The sequence below is a fragment of the Somniosus microcephalus genome, chromosome 10 (genome assembly GCF_052327205.1).
Source record: "Somniosus microcephalus isolate GS21.2 chromosome 10, FLI_Smic_1.0, whole genome shotgun sequence".
NCBI classification, from domain to species: Eukaryota; Metazoa; Chordata; class Chondrichthyes; order Squaliformes; family Somniosidae; genus Somniosus; species Somniosus microcephalus.
The window spans coordinates 228,722,463-228,742,859 of record NC_140996.1 but is presented as its reverse complement, the minus strand read 5'-3'; the positions used below and the strand labels follow the sequence as shown (position 1 = coordinate 228,742,859).

General features: G+C 48.6%; 1 protein-coding gene across 6 annotated transcripts in view; it reads right to left on the bottom strand.

The window, feature by feature from the left end:
• The window catches only part of gdpd5b (glycerophosphodiester phosphodiesterase domain containing 5b), a 261,392-nt gene that overhangs the window by 142,403 nt on the left and 98,592 nt on the right, over window positions 1-20,397 (bottom strand). For 5 of the 6 annotated variants that reach the window (XR_015079825.1, XM_085999716.1, XM_085999720.1 and 2 more), the window contains exon 2: window positions 16,377-16,551. Coding sequence is in view for 5 of the 6 variants with exons in the window: in XM_085999716.1 (XP_085855842.1) it covers window positions 16,377-16,493 (117 nt within the window). In the remaining variant the exon portion in view is untranslated. Of the gene's footprint in view, window positions 1-16,376; window positions 16,552-20,397 lie in introns of those variants that run through there. The other variant, XM_085999721.1, reaches the window with a different exon arrangement.

Below are 20,397 nucleotides of genomic sequence, written 5' to 3'. Positions count from 1 at the left end.
TAAATGGCCGACCCCTTATCCTGAGACTGTGACCCCTGGTTCTAGACTCCCCAGCCAGGGGAAACATCCTCCCTGCATCTACCCTGTCAAGCCCTGTAAAAAATCTCTATGTTTCAATGAGATCACCTCTCATTCTTCTAATCTCGAGGGAATATTGGCAGAGTCTACTCAATCTCTCCTCATAGGACAATCCCCCCGATCCCAGGACACAGTTGAGTGAATGACCAGGATTATTTGGCGCATCAAGACCAATAGACCACATGAAACATAAACACGACACTTAAGCCAGTACACTTCCCGTACGGTGCTCCTAATCCATCTCCTCAAAGTGCTCGCACTGCAGTGCTACAAAAATCACTTGCATTTTTATTACGCCTTTAATGTAGTAAAACATCCCAAGGCGCCTCACAGGAGCGGAAACAGAAATACAGGAAACTCTTTTTTATCTGGCACCGACGGGACCGGCGTGGTGCCGGTTGATCAAAAAGTCCGGATTACAGAGAGGTATACTTACCAAGGTACGAGAGCCCCATACACGGCCACAGATCCAGGCGTCCCTGTTGCAGGAACCCCAGTTACACGGCCACAGATCCAGGAACCCTGGTTACATGGCCACTAATATATAGCAAAACTTACCTGAACCTACTCCTGAATTTTGCCGGTTAAAAGAGATATCCGGTTATTTAGGTGCCGGTAAAAAGAGTGTTTCCTGTCATTGACACCGAGCCAAAGAAGAAGGTATTGGAGGGATGACTAAAAGCCTGGTCAAAGAGGTAGGATTTATGGAGTGACTTAAAGGAGAGAGAGAGGCGGAGAGGTTTTAGGGAGTGAATTCCAGAGCCTAGGGCCCAGGCAGCTGAAGGCACGGCCGCCAATGGTGGGGGCGAAGAGAGTGGGAGAGGCACAAGAGGCCTGGGTGACAGACCTGTAACCAGTAGTACTTCACACCCCAGTGTGACAAAGGTCGTGATGCGCTCCACCAGATGCAACCCAAGTTGGAAAAATAACATTGGCCCGGTATTTCCTGAAACGGTGTAACCAGCGAGTTTAAGCCGAAATTCCCCCTCCCCCCATCTTCACGTTCGGTGAGTTACACCGAAATTCCCAGAATCTCATTAGCATACAGCAGAACATAAAAACCAGTGTAAATCAAGTGAAAATCAATGTAAACAATCGGAGACCGAGGAAAGCGCGCCGAATTTACGCCATATTCCTTCTTTCTGCGTGAATATTGAAGTGTGAAGCACATTAAGCACATTTAAGACAAAGCAACAGTTGAATTTTTCAATCTATATTGCTCATCATTCTGGCCCCATAAAGGTGCTTTCAAAGATGCAGAAAGCACATCTTTGATCTCAGTGAGGAGAATTGGGTCCTGCTGTGCCTAAAATGTTAAGGCGTAAATTCAGGAAATTCCCGTGCGTTGCAGTATAGCACCAGGGGGGTGGGGAGGGATGAAGGCGGAGATCAGTTAATGAGCGACAGAGGGTTCTGGCGCGGGTTCCGCAGAATCGGCGCAAAAGATGGAAGGAAATTCGGGAGTAGTGTGAAATTCTGTGAGCCAGCCGGGGCTCAGTGGGGAGCCCCTCACCTCTGAGTCAGAAGGTTGTGGGTTTAAGTCTCACTCCAGAGACTTGAGCACAAAAATCCAAGCTGACACTCCATAGAAACATAGAAGATAGGAGCAGGAGTAGGCCATTCGGCCCCTCGAGCCTGCTACCCCATTCAATGCGATCATGGCTGATCATCCAAACTCAGTACCCTGTCCCTGCCTTCTCCCCATACCCCTTGATCCCTTTAGCCTTAAGAAATATATCCAACTCTTTCTTGAATATATTTAATGAATTGGCCTCAACTGCCTTCTGTGGTAGAAAATTCCACAGGTTCACCACTCTCTGGGTGAAGAAATTCCTCCTCATCTCAGTCTTAAATGGCTTACCCCTTATCCTTAGACTGTGACCCCTGGTTCTGGACTCCCCGACCATCGGGAACATCCTTCCTGCATCTAGTCTGTCTAGTCCTGTTAGAATTTTATAAGTTTCAATGAGATCCCCTCTCATTCTTCTAAACTCCAGCGAATACAAGCCCAATTGACCCAATCTCTCCTCATACGTCATTCCTGCCATCCCAGGTATCAGCCTGGTGCAGTGCAGTACTGAGGGAGCACCGCACTGTCGGAGGTGCCGTCTTTCGGATCAGACGTTAAACCGAGGCCACGTCTACTCTCTCAGGTGGACGTAAAACATCCCATGGCCACTATTTTGAAGAACAGCAGGGTGAGTTCTCCCTGATGTCCTGGGGCCAATATTTATCCCTCAATCAACATCACTAAAACAGATTATCTGGCCATTATCACGTTGCTGTTTGTGGGAGCTTGCTGTGCGCAAATTAGCTGCCACGTTTCCTACATTACAACAGTGACTACACTTCAAAAAGTACTTCATTGGCTGTGAAGAGCTTTGGGATGTCTTGAGGTCGTGATAGGCGCTACAGAAATGCAAGTTTGTTCTTTCTTTCACAGAACAAATTATTCTTCGAAAAGAATTAACAAGTTGAAGCCCGTCTTAAAACAGCGAATCGGACAATTGTCAAACCCATGAATGGAAAGCTCCCAAACAGTAACGTACAGGCTTATATCTCAGGAATAATTCATTGATTTAACCTGCGCTGTGGAAGCTGTACATGATCCGAGGGAAGGATGCAGTTTCATTGATTACTTCCTCCCACTCAGCCTGTTCTCCATCACCAGGGAAGTTTAACTTTGGAGTTTTGTTTTTTTATACAAGCAACCCGAGACTGCTGGAGACAGTCATCAAATATAAAAGTGAAGTAACGAGGGTCGATAGCTGTATTCCAGACGCAATCAATCGTGTCTAAATCGGACCTGAAGAGGGGGTCTGGTCTGGATTACCTCCACAAAGCACTGAGGCACCGAAAAAAGATGAAATACATCCAGGGCAAAGCCACTTGTGCAATGATATATTATGTAATGAGCATTTATACAAGTGTTTCGCATCCGCAGTCACTGCATTCAGTTCCGGGCCCCGCACCTCAGGAAGGATATATCGGCCTCGGAGGGGGAGCAGCGCAGATTCACCAGAGCGAAACCGGGGCTAAAAGGGTTAAATTACGAGGACAGGTTGCACAGACTGGGCTTGTGTTCCCTCGAGTTTAGAAGATTAAGGGGTGATCTGATCGAGGTGTTTAAGATGATTAAAGGATTCGATAGGGTAGAGAGAGAGAAACTACTTCCTCTGGTGGGGGGCGTCCAGAACAAGGGGGCAGAACCTTAAAATTCGAGCCAGGCCGTTCAGGGGTGATGTCAGGAAGCACTTCTTCACACAAAGGGTGGTGGAAATCTGGAACTCTCTCCCCCAGAAAGCTGTTGAGGCTGGGGGGTCAATTGAAAATTTTGGGTTCGGGCGACCTGAAACGTTCACTCTGTTTCTCTCTCCTCGATGCTGCCTGACCTGCTGAGTGTTTCCAGCATTTTCTGTTGTTAATTCAGATTTCCAGCATCCGCAGTATTTCGCTGTTGATGGATTTTTGTCGGGTAAGGGTATTAAGGGTTACGGAACCAAGGCGGGTAGATGGAGTTAAGATACATATCGGCCATGATCTCATTGAATGGCGGGACAGGCTCGAGGGGCTGAATGACCTCCTCCTGTTCCCGTATAACAGGCTCGAGGGGCTGAGTGGCCTCCTCCTGGTCCAGTGTAACGGGCTCGAGGGGCTGAATGACCTCCTCCTGTTCCTGTGTAACAGGCTCGAGGGGCTGAGTGGCCTCCTCCTGGTCCAGTGTAACAGGCTCGAGGGGCTGAATGGCCTCCTCCTGTTCCCGTATAACAGGCTCGAGAGGCTGAATGACCTCCTCCTGTTCCCGTATAACAGGCTCGAGGGGCTGAATGGCCTCCTCCTGTTCCTAATTTAACAGGCTTGAGGGGGGCTGAATGGCCTCCTCCTGTTCCCGTGTAACAGGCTCGAGGGGCTGAATGGCCTCCTCCTGTTCCCGTATAACAGGCTCGAGAGGCTGAATGGCCTCCTCCTGTTCCCGTGTAACAGGCTCGAGGGGCTGAATGGCCTCCTCCTGTTCCCGTATAACAGGCTCGAGGGGCTGAATGGCCTCCTCCTTTTCCTGTGCGAGTGTCTTCAGGGGAAGAGGGGGGGGGGGGGAAAGCTCAAGGCAAGAAAACTGGGGGATGGCGGTCAACGGAGAGAAAAAGATTTAAAATATCGTATTACCTTCAAGAAGATTGATAAACCGATTTACCATGAGCAAGAAGTTAAAATAAAATGGCTCTTCAAAGACGAGGGAAAAAAAAATTTCCTTGAGGCCGAACACAGAATGCTGCAGCCACACTGCCTTTTACGATACATCAATCCCACTGTGGACTCTAAAACTAGGCAGCAATCCTTGATTTTTAACTCCGCACGTTAACAACAACAACTTGTATTTATACGGCGCCTTTAATATAGTAAAACGTCCCAGGGTGCTTTACAGGAGCGATTATGAAACAAAATTTGACACCGAGCCACATAAGGAGATATTAGGCCAGGTGACCAAAAGCTTGGTCAAAGAGGTAGGTTTTAAAGAGCGTCTTAAAGGAGGAGAGGGGCGGAGAGGTTTAGGGAGGGAATTCCAGAGCTTCGGGCCCGGACAGCTGAAGGCACGGCCGCCAATGGTGGAGCGATTAAAATCGGGGGATGCGCAAGAGGCCAGAATTGGGGGAGCGCAGAGATCTCGGCGGGTTGTGGGGCTGGAGGAGGTTACTGTAGTGTATGTGCCTTTAAGGCAGAACTACTTTTACAGCTCCTGTATACTGTAGTACCGGCAGTGACCACACCGGTATATAAGCTTTGCGCATGCCTCTGTACCCCCAGTCTAGAGACTACCCTCCTCCAGTAAAGACCTGTTATTTGTTAATGTACAGCATCCGTGTGATTATTTAATAATAGCATATCCACTGAACCACGGATCCAACAGTTACAGAAATAGGGAGGGGGAGAGGTCATTGAGGGATTTGAAAACAAGGATGAGAATTTTTTTTTTTTTTTTTTTTTTTTTTTTTTAAATCGAGGCGTTGCCAATGGAGGTCAGCGAGCAGAGGGGGTGATGGGTGAGCGGGACCTGGTGCGAGTTCGGACACGGGGCAGCAGAGTTTTGGAGGAGCGGAGGCTTACGGAGCCGCTGAATTTAAATCAACCTCTTGGGAGGGACACCGGGACGGTGGAGGATCGGGAGATGAAATCCGCCGAGTGCCGGCAGAAGGAACACAGGAGAAGAAAAAAAATCAGCCGAGTTAGAAGGGCGGGCGAGAGGGGAACAGGGGGACCGAGGATTCTTGCTGCGCCCAAGGGATTTCTCGCCCTGATCGCGAGTTCATGCCAGACTGCAGATGGGGAGGGGGGGGGGGGGTTGATGGTTGATGCAAGCTGCAGCCCGGTGTCCCACTCACCCCACCCCCCACCACCAGGCTCATCGCTCAGGGCAACGACCCCCTACAAACGACCCTGGGCCTGCCGGCCTGTCGACTCCTTGTTCAGCATCTGGCGCAGTTTGCAGACGAACCCCCGCCACAACCGGAGCTTCACTCAGCAGCTACGGGGCAACAGCTCGACAGTGGGACCCGACGGGTGGAGAGGATTATCTTTTATAAATTATTTCTGAGTGAAAGACAGAACGACCATTTCTACAGTGCCTTTCGCAACCTCAGGACGTCTCAAATCACTTCACAGCCACTTTATAGTCACTGTTGTAATTTGGGAAACACAGCAGCCAATTTGCGCACAGCAAGCTCCCACAAAGTGGAAGAGCTGGAAGATGGGGTTGGAGGGAGAGACTGTCCTGGTGGCCCTGGATTTTAAATGCTACAAATCTTGGGAGGTACAGCTGTGTCCATGCCCCGCGCCATTAATTCGCTTTTATTTCCACCATTTACACCACCAGTGCTGACGGTAATTCCAACAGTGTCATTCGAAAGCCCAGTTGTTCTGCCTCCGCTGAACCCACGCTACTGACTCACTTCTTGAGAAAAACAATTTCATGCCGGCGTCACTGCCTTTGTCACAGAAGAAAATCTTTGCTCTTCTCAAAAACAAAAATAATTGTTCTCCAAGTTCCAACGATAGTCTTTGTTGTAACTTTTGTACTTCTGCCCCCACACTCTCCCCCGCTTAAACGGTGCAGTTTGTTTCCCAGATCACATTTGGCACCAATTGGGTAAATTACCGATTGGGTAAATAAGAACATAAGAAATAGGAGCAGGAGTAGGCCAATCGGCCCCTCGAGCCTGCTCCGCCATTCAATAAGATCATGGCTGATCTGATCCTAACCGCCAATCCACTATCACAGAACCATCTCCTGAATCTAACAGAATTAGACACATGAAATAGGAGCAGGATCAGGCTACACGGCCCCTGGGCCCGCTCCGCTACCCACAGGGCCATGACCGATCCGAACCTAGACTCATGTCCAAATTCCTGCCCGCTCCCCGTAACCCTTAATTCCCTTTACTTCTAGGAAACTGTCTATTTCTGTTTTAAATTTATGTAATGATGTAGCTTCTACAGCTTTTTGGGGCAGCATATTCCATGGACCTACCACCCTAGTGAAGTAGTTCCTCCTCATCTCAGTTTTGAAAGAGCAGCCCCTTATTCTAAGACTATGCCCCCTAGTTCTAGTTTCACCCATCATCGGGAACATCCTCCCCGCATCCACCCGATCCAACCCCTTCACAATCTTATATGTTTCAATAAGATCGCCTCTCATTCTTCTGAACTCCAATGAGTAGAGTCCCAATCTACTCAACCTCTCCTCATATGTCCATCCCCTCATCCCCAGGATTAACCGAGTGAACCTTCTTTGTACTGACTCGAGAGCAAGTATGTCTTTTCTTAAGTCTGGACACCGAAACTGTACACAGTATTCCAGGTGCGGTCTCACCAATACCCTGTACAACTGAAGCAATACCTCCCTATTTTTATATTCTATCCCCCTAGCAATGAAAGCCAACATTCCATTGGCCTTCTTAATCACTTGCTGCACCTGCATACTAACCTTTTGAGTTTCGTGCACAAGGACCCCCAGATCCCTTTGTACTTCAGTACTTTCCAGTTTCTTGCCATTAAGATAATAACTTGCTCTACGATTTTTCCTGCCAAAGTGCATAACCTCACACTTTCCAGTATTGTATTCCATCTGCCAAATCTCTGCCCACTTACTTAGCCTGTCTATGTCCCCTTGCAGGTTTTTTATGTCCTCCTCACTCACTACTTTCCCTCCCATCTTAGTATCATCTGCAAACTTTGATATGTTACACTCGGTCCCCTCCTCCAAATCGTTAATATAGATTGTAAAGAGTTGGGGACCCAGCACTGACCCCTGCGGAACACCACTAGTTACTGGTTGCCAATCTGAGAATGAACCATTTATCCCAACTCTCTGCCTTCTGTTAGATAGCCAATCCTCTATCCATGCCAGAAATTACCGGAACATGCGCGTAAATTCTGAAACTCATTGCGCCTTTCTCTCTGGAAGTGAATGGAATGCTGGATCTGTGAACAACAGGCAGCTGTGATGATAGAATACAATGTTGAGGAGAGCGCGAGGGGAAGAGGGCGCGCGCACGCGAGGGGGCGCGCACGAGAGGAAGAGGGGGCGGGCACGAGAGAGAGGAGGAGAGCGGGCACGAGAGAGGGGAGGAGAGCGAGCAAGATGGAAAGCCAGACTGCAAGAGCAGAAAAAAAAGAGGTAGAAAGAGAACGCGCAAGAAAGAGAGAAAAAAACAAGAGAGCAATAGAACAAAGACGAGGTAGAAATTACAAGTGAACAAGAGGCAGCCTGTGAATGTGAGATAATTCCCATTCAATAGATCCAATTCATACGGAGTGAAAGCTCTCCTGTGAATACTCACATCATCCAGGCAGCAGTGCAGTGACACGAGGCTGTAAAGACTGCGCTCATGATACAAGCAGGAAATCACATCCAGGGCTGGAATCAGCACAATTAAAGGCAGCACGGTCAGTCGACATCAAGGAGGCAGACGACTGCTTCGGGTTAATGGAAAGGGGGACCGGGAGAGTGGGGGGGGGGGGGGGGTGGGGGGAGAGGAAAGCAGGGGGTTGCTGCATTTAAAGGGGCCTTCTCAACTCCCGAAAAAAGAGATAATTTTTTTCTTGCCTCATGTTGAATTTTTTACTTGTTCGTGGGATCGCTGGCAATGCCGGCATTTATTGCCCATCCCTAATTGCCCCCGAGAAGGTGGTGGTGAGCTGCCTTCTTGAACCGCTGCAGTCCGTGTGGTGAAGGTGCTCCCACACTGTTGTTAGGGAGGGAGTTCCAGGATTTTGACCCAGCGACGATGAAGGAACGACGATATATTCCCAAGTCAGGATGGTGTGTGACTTGGAGGGGAACTTGGAGGTGGTGGTGTTCCCATGCGCCTGCTGCCCTTGTCCTTCTAGGTGGAAAAGGTCGCGGGATTGGGAGGTGCTGTCGAAGAAGCCTTGGCGAGTTGCTGCAGTGCATCTTGTAGATGGTACACACTGCAGCCACGGTGCGCCGGTGGTGGAGGGAGTGAAACATAGAAGATAGGAGCAGGAGTAGGCCATTCGGCCCTTCGAGCCTGCTCCGCCATTCAATGTGATCATGGCTGATCATCCAAATTCAGTACCCTGTCCCTGCCTTCTCCCCATATCCCTTGATCCCTTTAGCCTCAAGAAATATATCCAACTCTTTCTTGAATATATTGAATGAACAGGCCTCCACCGCCCTCTGTGGCATAGAATTCCACAAGTTCACCACTCTCTGGGTGAAGAAATTCCTCCTCATTTCAGTCCTAAATGGCTTACCCCTTATCCTTAGATTATGACCCCTGGTTCTGGACTCCCCGGCCATCAGAAACATCCTTCCTGCATCTAGTCTGTCCAGACCTGACAGAATTTTATAGGTTTCGATGAGATCCCCTCTCATTCTTCTAAACTCCAGCGAGTATAAGCCCAATCGACACAATCTCTCCTCATACGTCATTCCTGCCATCCCAGGTATCAGCCTGGTGAATCTTCGCTGCACTCCCTCCATGGCAAGAACGTCCTTCCTCAGGTAAGGTGACCAAAACTGCACACAATACTCAAGGTGCGGTCTCACCAAGGCCCTGTACAACTGTAGCAAGACATCCTTGTTCCTGTACTCCAACCCTCTTGCTACGAAGGCCAACATACCATTTGCCTTCTTAACCGCCTGCTGCACCTGCATGCTTACCTTCAGCGGCTGGTGCACAAGGACACCCAGGTCTCTTTGCACTTCCCCCTTCTCCCAAACTATTACCATTCAAATAAGAATCTGCCTTCCTGTTTTTGCCACCAAAGTGGATAACCTCACATTTATCCACATTATAGTGCATTTGCCATGTTTCTGCCCAATCACCCAACCTGTCCAAATCGTACTGGAGTTTCCCCGACATCCTCCTCGCAGCTTACCCTCCCACCCAGCTTTGTGTCGTCTGCAAATCTGGAGATATTACATCCAATTCCCTCGTCCAGATCATTAATATATATTGTGAACAGCTGGGGTCCTAGAACCAATCCTTGCGGTACCCCACTAGTCACTGCCTGCCACTCGGAAAATGACCCGTTTATTCCAACTCTTTGCTTTCTGTCCGCCAACCAGTTCTCTATCCAAGTCAATACCTTGCCCCCAATCCCATGTGCCTTAATTTTGCACGCTAACCTCTTATGCGGGACCTTATCGAAAGCCTTCTGAAAGTCCAAATACACCACATCCACTGGTTCTCCCTTATCTATTTTACCAGTTACATCCTCAAAAAATTCCAGTAGATTAGTCAAGCATGATTTACCTTTTGTAAATCCGTGTTGACTTTGTCCGATCCTGTCACTGCTTTCCAAGTGCTCTGCTATTACATCTTTTAGAATAGACTCTAGCATTTTCCCCACTACCGATGTCAGGCTTACCGGTCTATAATTCCCCGCTTTTTCTCTACCACCTTTTTTGAATAGTGGGGTAACATTAGCTACCCTCCAATCCATGGGTACTGTTCCAGAGTCTATTGAGTTCTGGAAGATGAATGCATCTACTATTTCTCGGGCCACTTCCTTAAGTACCCTGGGATGTAGACCATCAGGCCCTGGGGATTTATCGGCCTTCAGTCCCATCAATTTTCCTAACTCCATTTCCCTACAAATACTGATTTCTTTCAGTTCCTCTCTTTCATCAGACCCTATGTTCCCCAGCATCTCTGTTTAAGGCGGTGGATGGGGTGCCAATCAAGCGGGCTGCTTTGTCCTGGATGGTGTCGAGCTTCTTGAGTGTTGTTGGAGCTGCACTCATCCAGGCAAGTGGAGAGTATTTAGCTTTGAGCTGATCAACATGCAATTTATTATTTGCCAGTGATGCAATATTCCGGGAACAGCACAAGGGGGGAAATAGATAAGGCAGAATTGGTCAGAGTGTCTCTGGTTATTTAGTCACCCGAGTTAGGGTGGGTTTTAAACTTGCAAACAGATTGTCCAGTAAAATGAAAAGAAAGAAAGTCTTGCATTTCTATAGCGCCTTTAATGACCACCAGAGGTCCCAAATTGCTTTACAGCCAATGAAGTACTTTTTTTTGACGTGTAGTCACTGTTGTAATGTAGGAAACGCGGCAGCCAATTTGCGCACAGCAAGCTCCCACAAGCAGCAATGTGATAATGAGCAGATCATCGTTTTTTTTTGGTGATGTTGCTTTAGGGATAAATATTGGCCCCTGGACACCTCCTGTTCTTCTTTGAAACAGTGCAGTGGGATCTCTTACGTCCGCCCGGGAGAGCAGACGGGGCCTTCAGCAGCTGGTGGGAGTGGACGAGTGTCTGCAAGAGGTGGGGTAGGAAAAAAAAAGGGTGTTGATATTGCAGAGAGGCAAGGACAGGCATGAAGGAACTCGGAAGCAACACCTGATGCGAGCAGCTGTCGACTGTAGCCTGAAGGAAGAGTGCGGAGGTGGTGAGTTGGGGCCTTGCCAGCATCTCAGCCATTGTCCTGCGCCTCGCCTCCTCAAATTGCCAACATTCCAGGATTATCCTGGAGTCCCCAGGACTTGAAGATTGCACCAAATGGGAGTGAATCAGAGCGGAAGATTAAGAACAGATGAGTGCAGCTCCACCAACACTCGAGAAGCTCGACACCATTCAGGGCAAAGCAGCCCGCTTGATTGGCACCCCATCCACCACCTTAAACATTCACTCCCTCCACCACCGGCGCACCGTGGCTGCAGTGTGTACCATCTACAAGATGCACTGCAGCAACTCGCCAAGGCTTCTTCGGCAGCACCTCCCAAACCCGCGATCTCTTCCACCTAGAAGGACAAGGGCAGCAGGTGCATGGGAACACCACCACCTCCAAGTTCCCCTCGAAATCACACACCACCCTGACTTAGAAATATATCGGCCAATCCTTCATCGTCGCTGGGTCAAAATCCTGGAACTCTCTCCGTAACAGCACTGCAGGGGCACCTTCACCACCCTTCACCACCTGGACTGCAGCGGTTCAAGGCGGCATCTCACCACCACCTTCTCAAGGGCAATTAGGGATGGGCAATAAATGCTGGCCTTGACAGCCACGCCCACATGCCATGAAATAAAAATAAGTCCCGTCTCTCTCTCTCTCTTTTATTGTCAAATCAATCCCACCTTCCCATAATTTTCTCCCATCCCTTCTCTTTCTGGTAACACATCTAATTGCCTCTTGAGCCCATTTGTACTGTTCACTTCAGTGATCTCTCCTCATAACTTATTACACAACTCCATTACCATTTGTGTAGCAAAGCTCTGCCAGAATTCTATTCTTGCTCCTAACTTGTCTCCCGATATTCACATTGATAGCTACATTTAAGGGGAAGCTAGATAACAACTTGCATTTATATAGAAACATAGAAGATAGGAGCAGGAGCCGGCCATTCGGCCCCTCGAGCCTGCTCCGCCATTCAGTAAAATCATGGCTGATCTGATCTTGACCTCAACTCCACTTCCCTGCCCGCTCCCCATAACCCTCGACTCCCCTGTCGTTCAAAAATCTGTCTATCTCCACCTTAAATATATTCAATGACCCAGCCTCCACAGGGGAAGAGAATTCCAAAGATTCACGACCCTCTGAGAGAAGAAATTCCTCCTCATTTCCGATTTAAAAGGGTGCCCCCTTATTCTGAAATGATGCCCCCAGTTCGAGATTCCCCCACTTATAGTCAATAGATTCGTTGGACTGCCTTGTTTCCTTTGGGGGTTAGAACCCTCCAATGCACAGAAGGAGGCCATTCAGCCCACCATGCCTGTGCCGGCTCTTTGAACGAGCTCTCCGATTAGTCCCACTCCCCCCTGCTCTTTCCCCATAACGTTGCAATTTGCTCCGTTTCAAGTATAACTTTTGAAAGTTTCTCCACATTTGCTCCATCAAAAACCCCTTCACAATGATTTGCAGTCCAGTTAGACGACTATTTCTTGGGGAAATCGGCGCTGGGTAGATGTTTTTATTTTGAGTGGATCACTCACACTTCGTCCAGTATTACAACCCAGATTGGTGACTAAATTTTGTTCAATCCAACATTCCTCCCGAGGGATGCTGAGCAATCGGAACAACTTCAAATCTCGAGCTTCCAGACGTGGAGTGGTCAGTAAATGGGTGCCCGGGGGCTTCACTCCCTCAATTCAGCCTGCGGCAATGTCTAGCCCTACTTGTCATAGAGTCATACAGCACAGAAAGAGGCCCTTCGGCCCATCATGTCCGTGCCGGCCATCAAGCTCTGTCTATTCCAATCCCATTTTCCAGCACTTGGTCCGTAGCCTTGTATGCTATGGAATTTCAAGTGCTCATCTAAATGCTGCTTGAATGTTGTGAGGGTTCCTGCCTCTACCACCCTTTCAGGCAGTGAGTTCCAGATTCCAACCACCCTCTGGGTGAAAAGGTTTTTCCTCAAATCCCCTCTAAACCTCCTGCCCCTTACCTTGAAACTATGCCCCTGGTTATTGACCCCTCTACTAAGGGGAAAAGTTCCTTTCTATCTACCCTATCTATGCCCCTCAATCAGGTCCCCCCTCAGCCTTCTCTACTCTAAGGAAAACAACCCCAGCCTGTCCAGTCTCTCCTCATAACTGAAGCGCTCCAGCCCAGGTAACATCCTGGTGAATCTCCTCTGCACCCTCTCCAATGCAATAACATCCTTCCTATAGTGTGGCGACCAGAACTGCACACAGTATTCCAGCTGTGGCCTAACTAGCCTTTTGTACAGCTCCATCATAACCTCCCTGCTCTTATATTCTATGCCTCGGCTAAAGAAGGCAAGTATCCCATATGCCTTTTTAACCATCTTATCTACCTGTCCTGCTACCTTCAGGGATCTATGTACATGCACACCAAGGTCCCTCTGATCCTCTGTCCTTCCTAGGGTCCTACCATTCATTGTATATTCCCTTGCCTTGGTAGTCCTCCCAAAATGCATCACCTCACACTTTTCAGGGTTAAATTCCATTTGTCACTGTCTGGCGGGTAGGCTGTTGTCCACCAGCTCCCTCAGGAGCAGATCTGAGGAACCAGGCGACAAAGTACCATGAACAAATGGCAACTGAAAAAAAACCAGTAAGACACTAACTACACGGCAATCCAACTCAGAAACACACCCAGTCAACAGAGAAACACATGTGCAACAAGTCAATAATTGTAATGGGAGCAACCAGGATGTGCCACTTCAGTTGTTACACTGGGACCTGAACACCGTCCCTCAACATCGCACAATCGAAGAGGAGCAGGGGAGTTCTCCCCGGTGTCCTGGGGCCAATATTTATCCTTCAATCAACATCACTAAAAACAGATGATCTGGTCATTATCACATTGCTGTTTGCAGGAGCTTGCTGTGCATAGATTGGCTGCCGCGTTTCCTACATAGAAACATAGAAGATAGGAGCAGGAGTAGGCCATTCGGCCCCTCGAGCCTGTTCCGCCATTTAATGCGATCATGGCTGATCATCCAAATTCAGTACCCTGTCCCTGCTTTCTCCCCATACCCCTTGATCCCTTTAGTCTTAAGAAATATATCTAACTCCTCCTTGAATATATTTAATGAGTTAGCCTCAACTGCCTTCTGTGGTAGAGAATTCCACAGGTTCACCACTCTCTGGGTGAAGAAATTCCTCCTCATCTCTGTCCTAAATGGCTTACCCCTTATCCTTAGACTATGACCCCTGGTTCTGGACTCCCCCGCCATCGGGAACATCCTTCCTGCATCTAGTCTGTCTAGTCCTGTTAGAATTTTATAAGTTTCAATGAGATCCCCTCTCATTCTTCTAAACTCTAGCGAATATAAGCCCAATCGACCCAATCTCTCTTCATACGTCATTCCTGCCATCCCAGGTATCAGTCTGGTGAATCTTCGCTGCACTCCCTCCATGGCAAGAACATCCTTCCTCAGATAAGGCGACCAAAACTGCACACAATACTCAAGGTGTAGTCTCACCAAGGCCCTGTCCAACTGCAACAAGACATCCTTGTTCCTGTACTCGAAACCTCTCGCTACGAAGGCCAACATACCATTTGCCTTCTTAACCGCCTGCTGCACCTGCATGCTTACCTTCAGTGACTGGTGCACAAGGACACCCAGGTCTCGTTGCACTTCCCCTTTTCTCAATCTATTGCCATTCAGATAATAATCTGTCTTCCTGTTTTTGCCACCAAAGTGGATAACCTCGCATTTAACAACATTATACTGCATCTGCCATGCATTTGCCCAATCACCCAACCTGTCCAAATCATACTGGAGTTTCTCTGCATCCTCCTCAGAGCACACACGCCCACTCAGCTTTGCGACATCTGCAAGCTTGGCGATATAACATCTAGTTCCCTCGTCTAGATCATTAATATATATTGTGATGTGAATAGCTGGGGTCCGAGCACCGATCCCTGCGGTACCCCACTGGTCACTACCTGCCACTCAGAAAAAGACTCATTTATTCCAACTCTTAGCTTCCTGTCTGCCAACCAGTTCTCCATCCAAGTCAGTACCTTGCCCCCAATCCCATGTGCTTTAACTTTGCACGCCAATCTCTTACGCGGGGCCTCTTATACATTACAACAGTGACTACACTTCAAAAAGTACTTCATTGGCTGTAAAGCGCTTTGTGACGTCCAGTGGTCATGAAAGGCGCTACAGAAATGCAAGTCTGTCTTTTTCTTTTTTTTAAGCCCTTTTGGACCCACGCGCTTAACCTTCGATAAAGCGACTTCAACCCTGCTGATGCTTGGAAAGCAGAATGGAGTTCACAAAAGGTCACAATCACAAACAAACACCTGGTGAAAGACCTGACGTGGAATATCCCTGGATTCGATCTTCCCCTAAACCCCATCCGCACAAACCGCGGCAATCAATTCAATTCAATTCAATTTTATTTGTCATATATGCAGCAGACGTGTGTACTGCACAATGAAATGTTGATTTTTACGAGTCCTCCCAACATTGGAATAAATATGGCATAGCAATGATAAAAATAATAAAAATACAGTAATAAATAAAAACAATAATAAATAATAATAAATTATTCATTCATGAGTCTTATGGCCTGGGGATAGAAGCTGTTTCGAAACCTGCTGGTACGAGACCGTATGCTTCGGTATCTCTTACCGGACGGGAGCAGGGCGAAGAGGTTGTGGCTGGGGTGGCTCGTGTCTTTGATGATTCTCAGGGCCTTCCCCCGGCACCTCTCGGGGTAGATATCCTGCACAGCAGGTAGTTTAATTCTTATAGTGTGTTGTGCAGCTTTCACCACCATCTGTAGAGCCTTGTGGTCTGTGGCGGTGCAGTTGCCATACCAGGTAGTGATGCAGCCGGACAGGATACTCTCGATGGTGCAGCGGTAGAAGTTGGTGAGAATCTGGGGGGCCATTCCAAATTTCTTCAGTCTCCTGAGGAAGAACAGGCGTTGGCATGCCTTCTTGGTTATGAGGTCGATGTGATGGGACCACGTTAAGTCCTCTGTAATGAATACACCCAGGAATTTGAAGCTGCTGACCCTCTCCACCTCAGCCCCTTCGACGTAGATTGGGGTGTGGCAGATGCGGATGCTTGATACACACATGGAGAATTAAAAACTCAACAGTGTGCGACTCAACGGCCCCATTCACAAATATGAAGGAGGCGTCACAGCGACCCCGCTCCACTCCTCCTGACGCAATTATCTGGCTTAACCACCGAAACGTAAAATTATATATCTGTTGCTCTACATCAGAAAGGAGAGGGAGTTGTTCCCCTCCAACTCTTGGCTCTGCATGCAACTCTACACGGACGAGCACTGACGCCACAGTCGATGGGTTCCGGGGTTGAAAGCAGCGAGCGAGCACTCACCTTGGTCGTACTGTCATGTGACCTCTGGTATCGCTTCCACCTGCACCCGTAGATTCCCGTCAGGCACGACAAGCATAGCTGGGGTTCGTAGTACTGAAGTGGCTGATGTTTTACCATGCTCCTTCAATGCTTCAGTGCGGAGGGGATCTCAGCAACCCATCAGGTCACAGGACGCCTTTAAAAAAACAGAAAACACCATAACCGTCAAACAGGATGGGAAAAACAACCTTCCGGACTCGACATTGATTTCAATGTCTTCAGATCACACAGCAGAATCAGAATGATACGGCACGGAAGGACGCCATTCGGTAGAGCTCTCCAATTAGTCTCACTCCCCTGCTCTTTCCCCATAGAACTGTAAAACATTTCCCTTCAAGTATTTATCCAATTCCCTTTCGAAAGTTACTGTTGAATCTGTCTCCCTTCAGGCAGCGCATTCCAGATCACAACAACTCGCTGCGTAAAAAAGGTTTTTCCTCATGTCGCCTCTGGTTCTTTTGCCAGTTGCCTTAAATCTGTGTCCTCTGGTTACCGACCCTACTGCCAATGGGAAGTTTCTCTTTATTTACTCTATCTGAAACCTCCATTAAATCTCCTCTTAGCCTTCCCTACTCGAAGGAGAACCACCCCAGCTTCTCCAGTCTCTCAGCCACTGCTCCCACTTTCTCATACAGCAGGTGCTGGTAATGGTTCTGCTGTTGCCAGTTACAGCTCCTCTAGAGCCAGCTTTTGTTTCTTAACTTGTCCCATTACCATCTCCTTTTGCCTCGCACCATCATCCTTTTGTCATTTAATCTCTCCCGCCTTCCATCCTATCACAGACCATCCCTTTTGTTCTTTCCTCCCTCTATACATCTATAACTTCCAGTTCTGAAGAAAGCTCATCAACCTGAAATGTTGGGGTTGATTTTCAGTGTGCCGTGAGGCGGGCTTTTAGGCGTGCGGGGGGGGGGGGGGGGGCAAAAATCCCGAATTCGGGGGTCCCGACACCATCCCACCCAAAACCCACCTCCACGTAAGTTTCAGAGGAGGCGGGTACCCGTCCCGCACTGGGACCCGCCAACCCAAGGCAGGAAGGGATTAGTGCCAATTAACTGCCTGTTAACAGGTAGTTAACGGGCAGTTTTTAGCCTAATCCCTATTTTGAGGGGTGTCGTGTGGGATTCCCGACGGCTCCAAACCATGCCAGGCTAGAGCAGGTGGGCCGTCGGGTTGAAGGACTTGGAGGGGTCGAGATGTCGGTGTTCAGGTGAGTGATGGGTGCATGAGTGCAAAGGTAAGTGTGTTTAAAGTGTGTAAAGAAGTTTAAATTACCTGTACTTATCTTTACAGCCTTCCTTCCTCTAGGCTTCGGGAGTCCATCATTCAGCCGGCACAGAAAGCAGAATGGCTGCGATCTGTCAAAAGTGACAGCCTGTAGCTTTCAGTGCCGGCGAGATTTCTAACTGAGTCTGCGTAGAAGGACTCAGATTAGAAGTAAGACTGTCTGTCAGTGTTTGACAGCTTCAAACAGCTGTGAAACACTGATATTTCATCTGCCAACACGTCTTGACAGATGAAATTTCAGTCTGTGACGTCACCTGTTGCTGGGTGGCCCTTAATTGGCCTGCTGAGCCCACTGGGCGGGCTCAACAAGGGAAAATCGCGTGGATTGGCCGCATCTCGATGGAGGCGGGACTAAAACCCTAAAGTTGTAGTCCCGCCTCCTTCCCGACTGCTGAATGAAAATCGACCCCATTAACTCTGTTTCTTTCCAGCATTTTCTGTTTTTATTTCTGATTTCCAGCATCCACAGTATTTCGCTTTTGTTTTGGGAGAAAATACGGTTCTTTCTTCCCTCAAATGTTTTTTTTAATTTGTTCACGGGATGTGGGCGTTGCTGGCAAGACCAGCATTTATTGCCCATCCCTAATTGCCCTCGAGAAGGTGGTGAGCCGCCTTCTTGAACCGCTGCAGTCCGTGTGGTGAAGGTGCTCCCACAGTGCTCCATGTCAGTCTTGGCTCAGTGGCAGCCCTTTCGTCTCAGAGTCACCGAGATAATGACCAGTCTCGAACCCACGGCCTTCTGACACAGAGGTGAGAGTGCGGTCCACTGAGCCAGACCGGGAGCCAATGTAGGTCGGCGAGCACAGGGGGCGATGGGTGAACGGGACTTGGTGCGAATTAGGAGACGGGCAGCAGCGATACATTGAATTACTTTGACGTGCAATGACCATTATGTAGAGTGGGAAAGACTTGGTGATCTGCTCGATGTTACATGTTGGCCTCCCTCCTCCACACTCCTGTGACCGGCGGACTTGATGCAGATAATCTGCTCCCGGCCCAGAATCTATGGCAAAAACATGTGGGCTGAGATATCGATCCCATACAGGATTATTGCTGTGGTGGTATAACAAGAGTTGCCATTGCTCAAGACCTCCAAATTTTAGACGAGGAATCTGCATCATTACCAACACGATTCGCCCTCACTTGTAGAATCATACAGCACAGAAGGTGGCCATTCGGCCCATCCTGTCTTTTTTTTAATTCATTCATGGGTTGTGGGCATCGTTGCAGCAATACCCACATCCCAGGAATTAATTTTTAAAAAGCGGCAGAGCACTTTAAAGAGAGCGGGAGTGAAGCCAAGAGTGGCAGTGTGCTTTAAAAACAACAAGGAGTGACGTCACAGGCCAGCAGGTAGGTGATTGGTTGGTGAGTATTCGTGTTTTTTCTCTCTAAACTAGGACAGTGGTTTAAACTAATAGTGGGAAACTGTAACGTGCTTTATCAAATTAAAAAACTTAACATAACTATAAATAATCGTTGAATAAATATTTTAACTAATTAGATAAATAAAATAAGGTTAGACGGAGGCATGGCAGGGCAGGTTGTGTGTCTTAACTGCAGTGTGTGGGAGGTTGTGGACGGCGAGACTGTCCCGAGCGAGCACGTCTGCAGGAGATGTCTCCGTCTCGAATCTCTCCGGCTCAGAGTCATTGAGCTGGAGACACTCCCAACACATAAGGGAGGGGGAGGAGTATCTGGACAGTTTGCTCCAGACCTCAGTCACACCTCGTAGAGAGGTGCAGGTTCAGAACGGGGTTGGTATGACCGATAGTGTGCAGGGTAAAGGGGATCCCGGGTAAGAAAGGGAATGAGGATCCACAGAAACTGATCCTATCCAACAGGTACAATGTACTTGCTGCCTGTGAGGATAAGGATAAAGACTGTCGTCAGGCGGACAGCCAGAAGGCAGACCATGGCACTTTGGAGCAGGAGGCTGTAATACAGGTGGAGGAGGAGGAGGCGAGGAAGTGTAATGTGGTAGTTGTAGGGGATTCTATAATTAGGGGGACAGATATCCTCCTTTGCAAGCAAGATTGAGAGTCCCATATGGTATGTTGCCTACCTAGTACCAGGGTGAGGGACATCTCGAACCGGCTTGTAAGGATACTGGAGAGGGAGGGGGAGGATCCAGTCAGTCAGTTGGTCCCAACAACATAGGGAAGAGTAGGCACGAGGTCCTGTTTAGGGAGTACCAGGAACTCGGAGCTAAATTAGTGAACACAACCTCAAGGGTTATGGGGGAAAAATTCAGTATCGCCCCGTTTGGGGCGCCATTATCGGCCACGCGCAAAGTTTAGCACCTGGCACTAATTATCGCCTCCGACAGCAAACTTGGCTTTTATCGCCCCTGGAGGTGATTGGAGCACGAAATCAGGTGCTTCACATCTGTCTTAAGGCTCAAAGGCCGAGGAGCGAGGCGCTACCTCACAGCGCTGGTGAAGCTCATGTGATGTCAGTCAGCAGTGGAACACAGACACACTGGCGCCGGCCAGTTCGTAAAGGGGAGTTCTGACAAATGGTCATCGACCTGAAACGTTAACTCTGTTTCTCTCTTCACAGATGTTGCTAGACCTGTTGAGTTTCTCCAGCATTTTCTGTTTTTATCTTAAAGGGGAGGGTTGATCTTGCTCTGCATCCACATCCTGCTCGTTGCAGCCTTGAATCTCAGCCTGGAGAGACCTGTACATCAAAT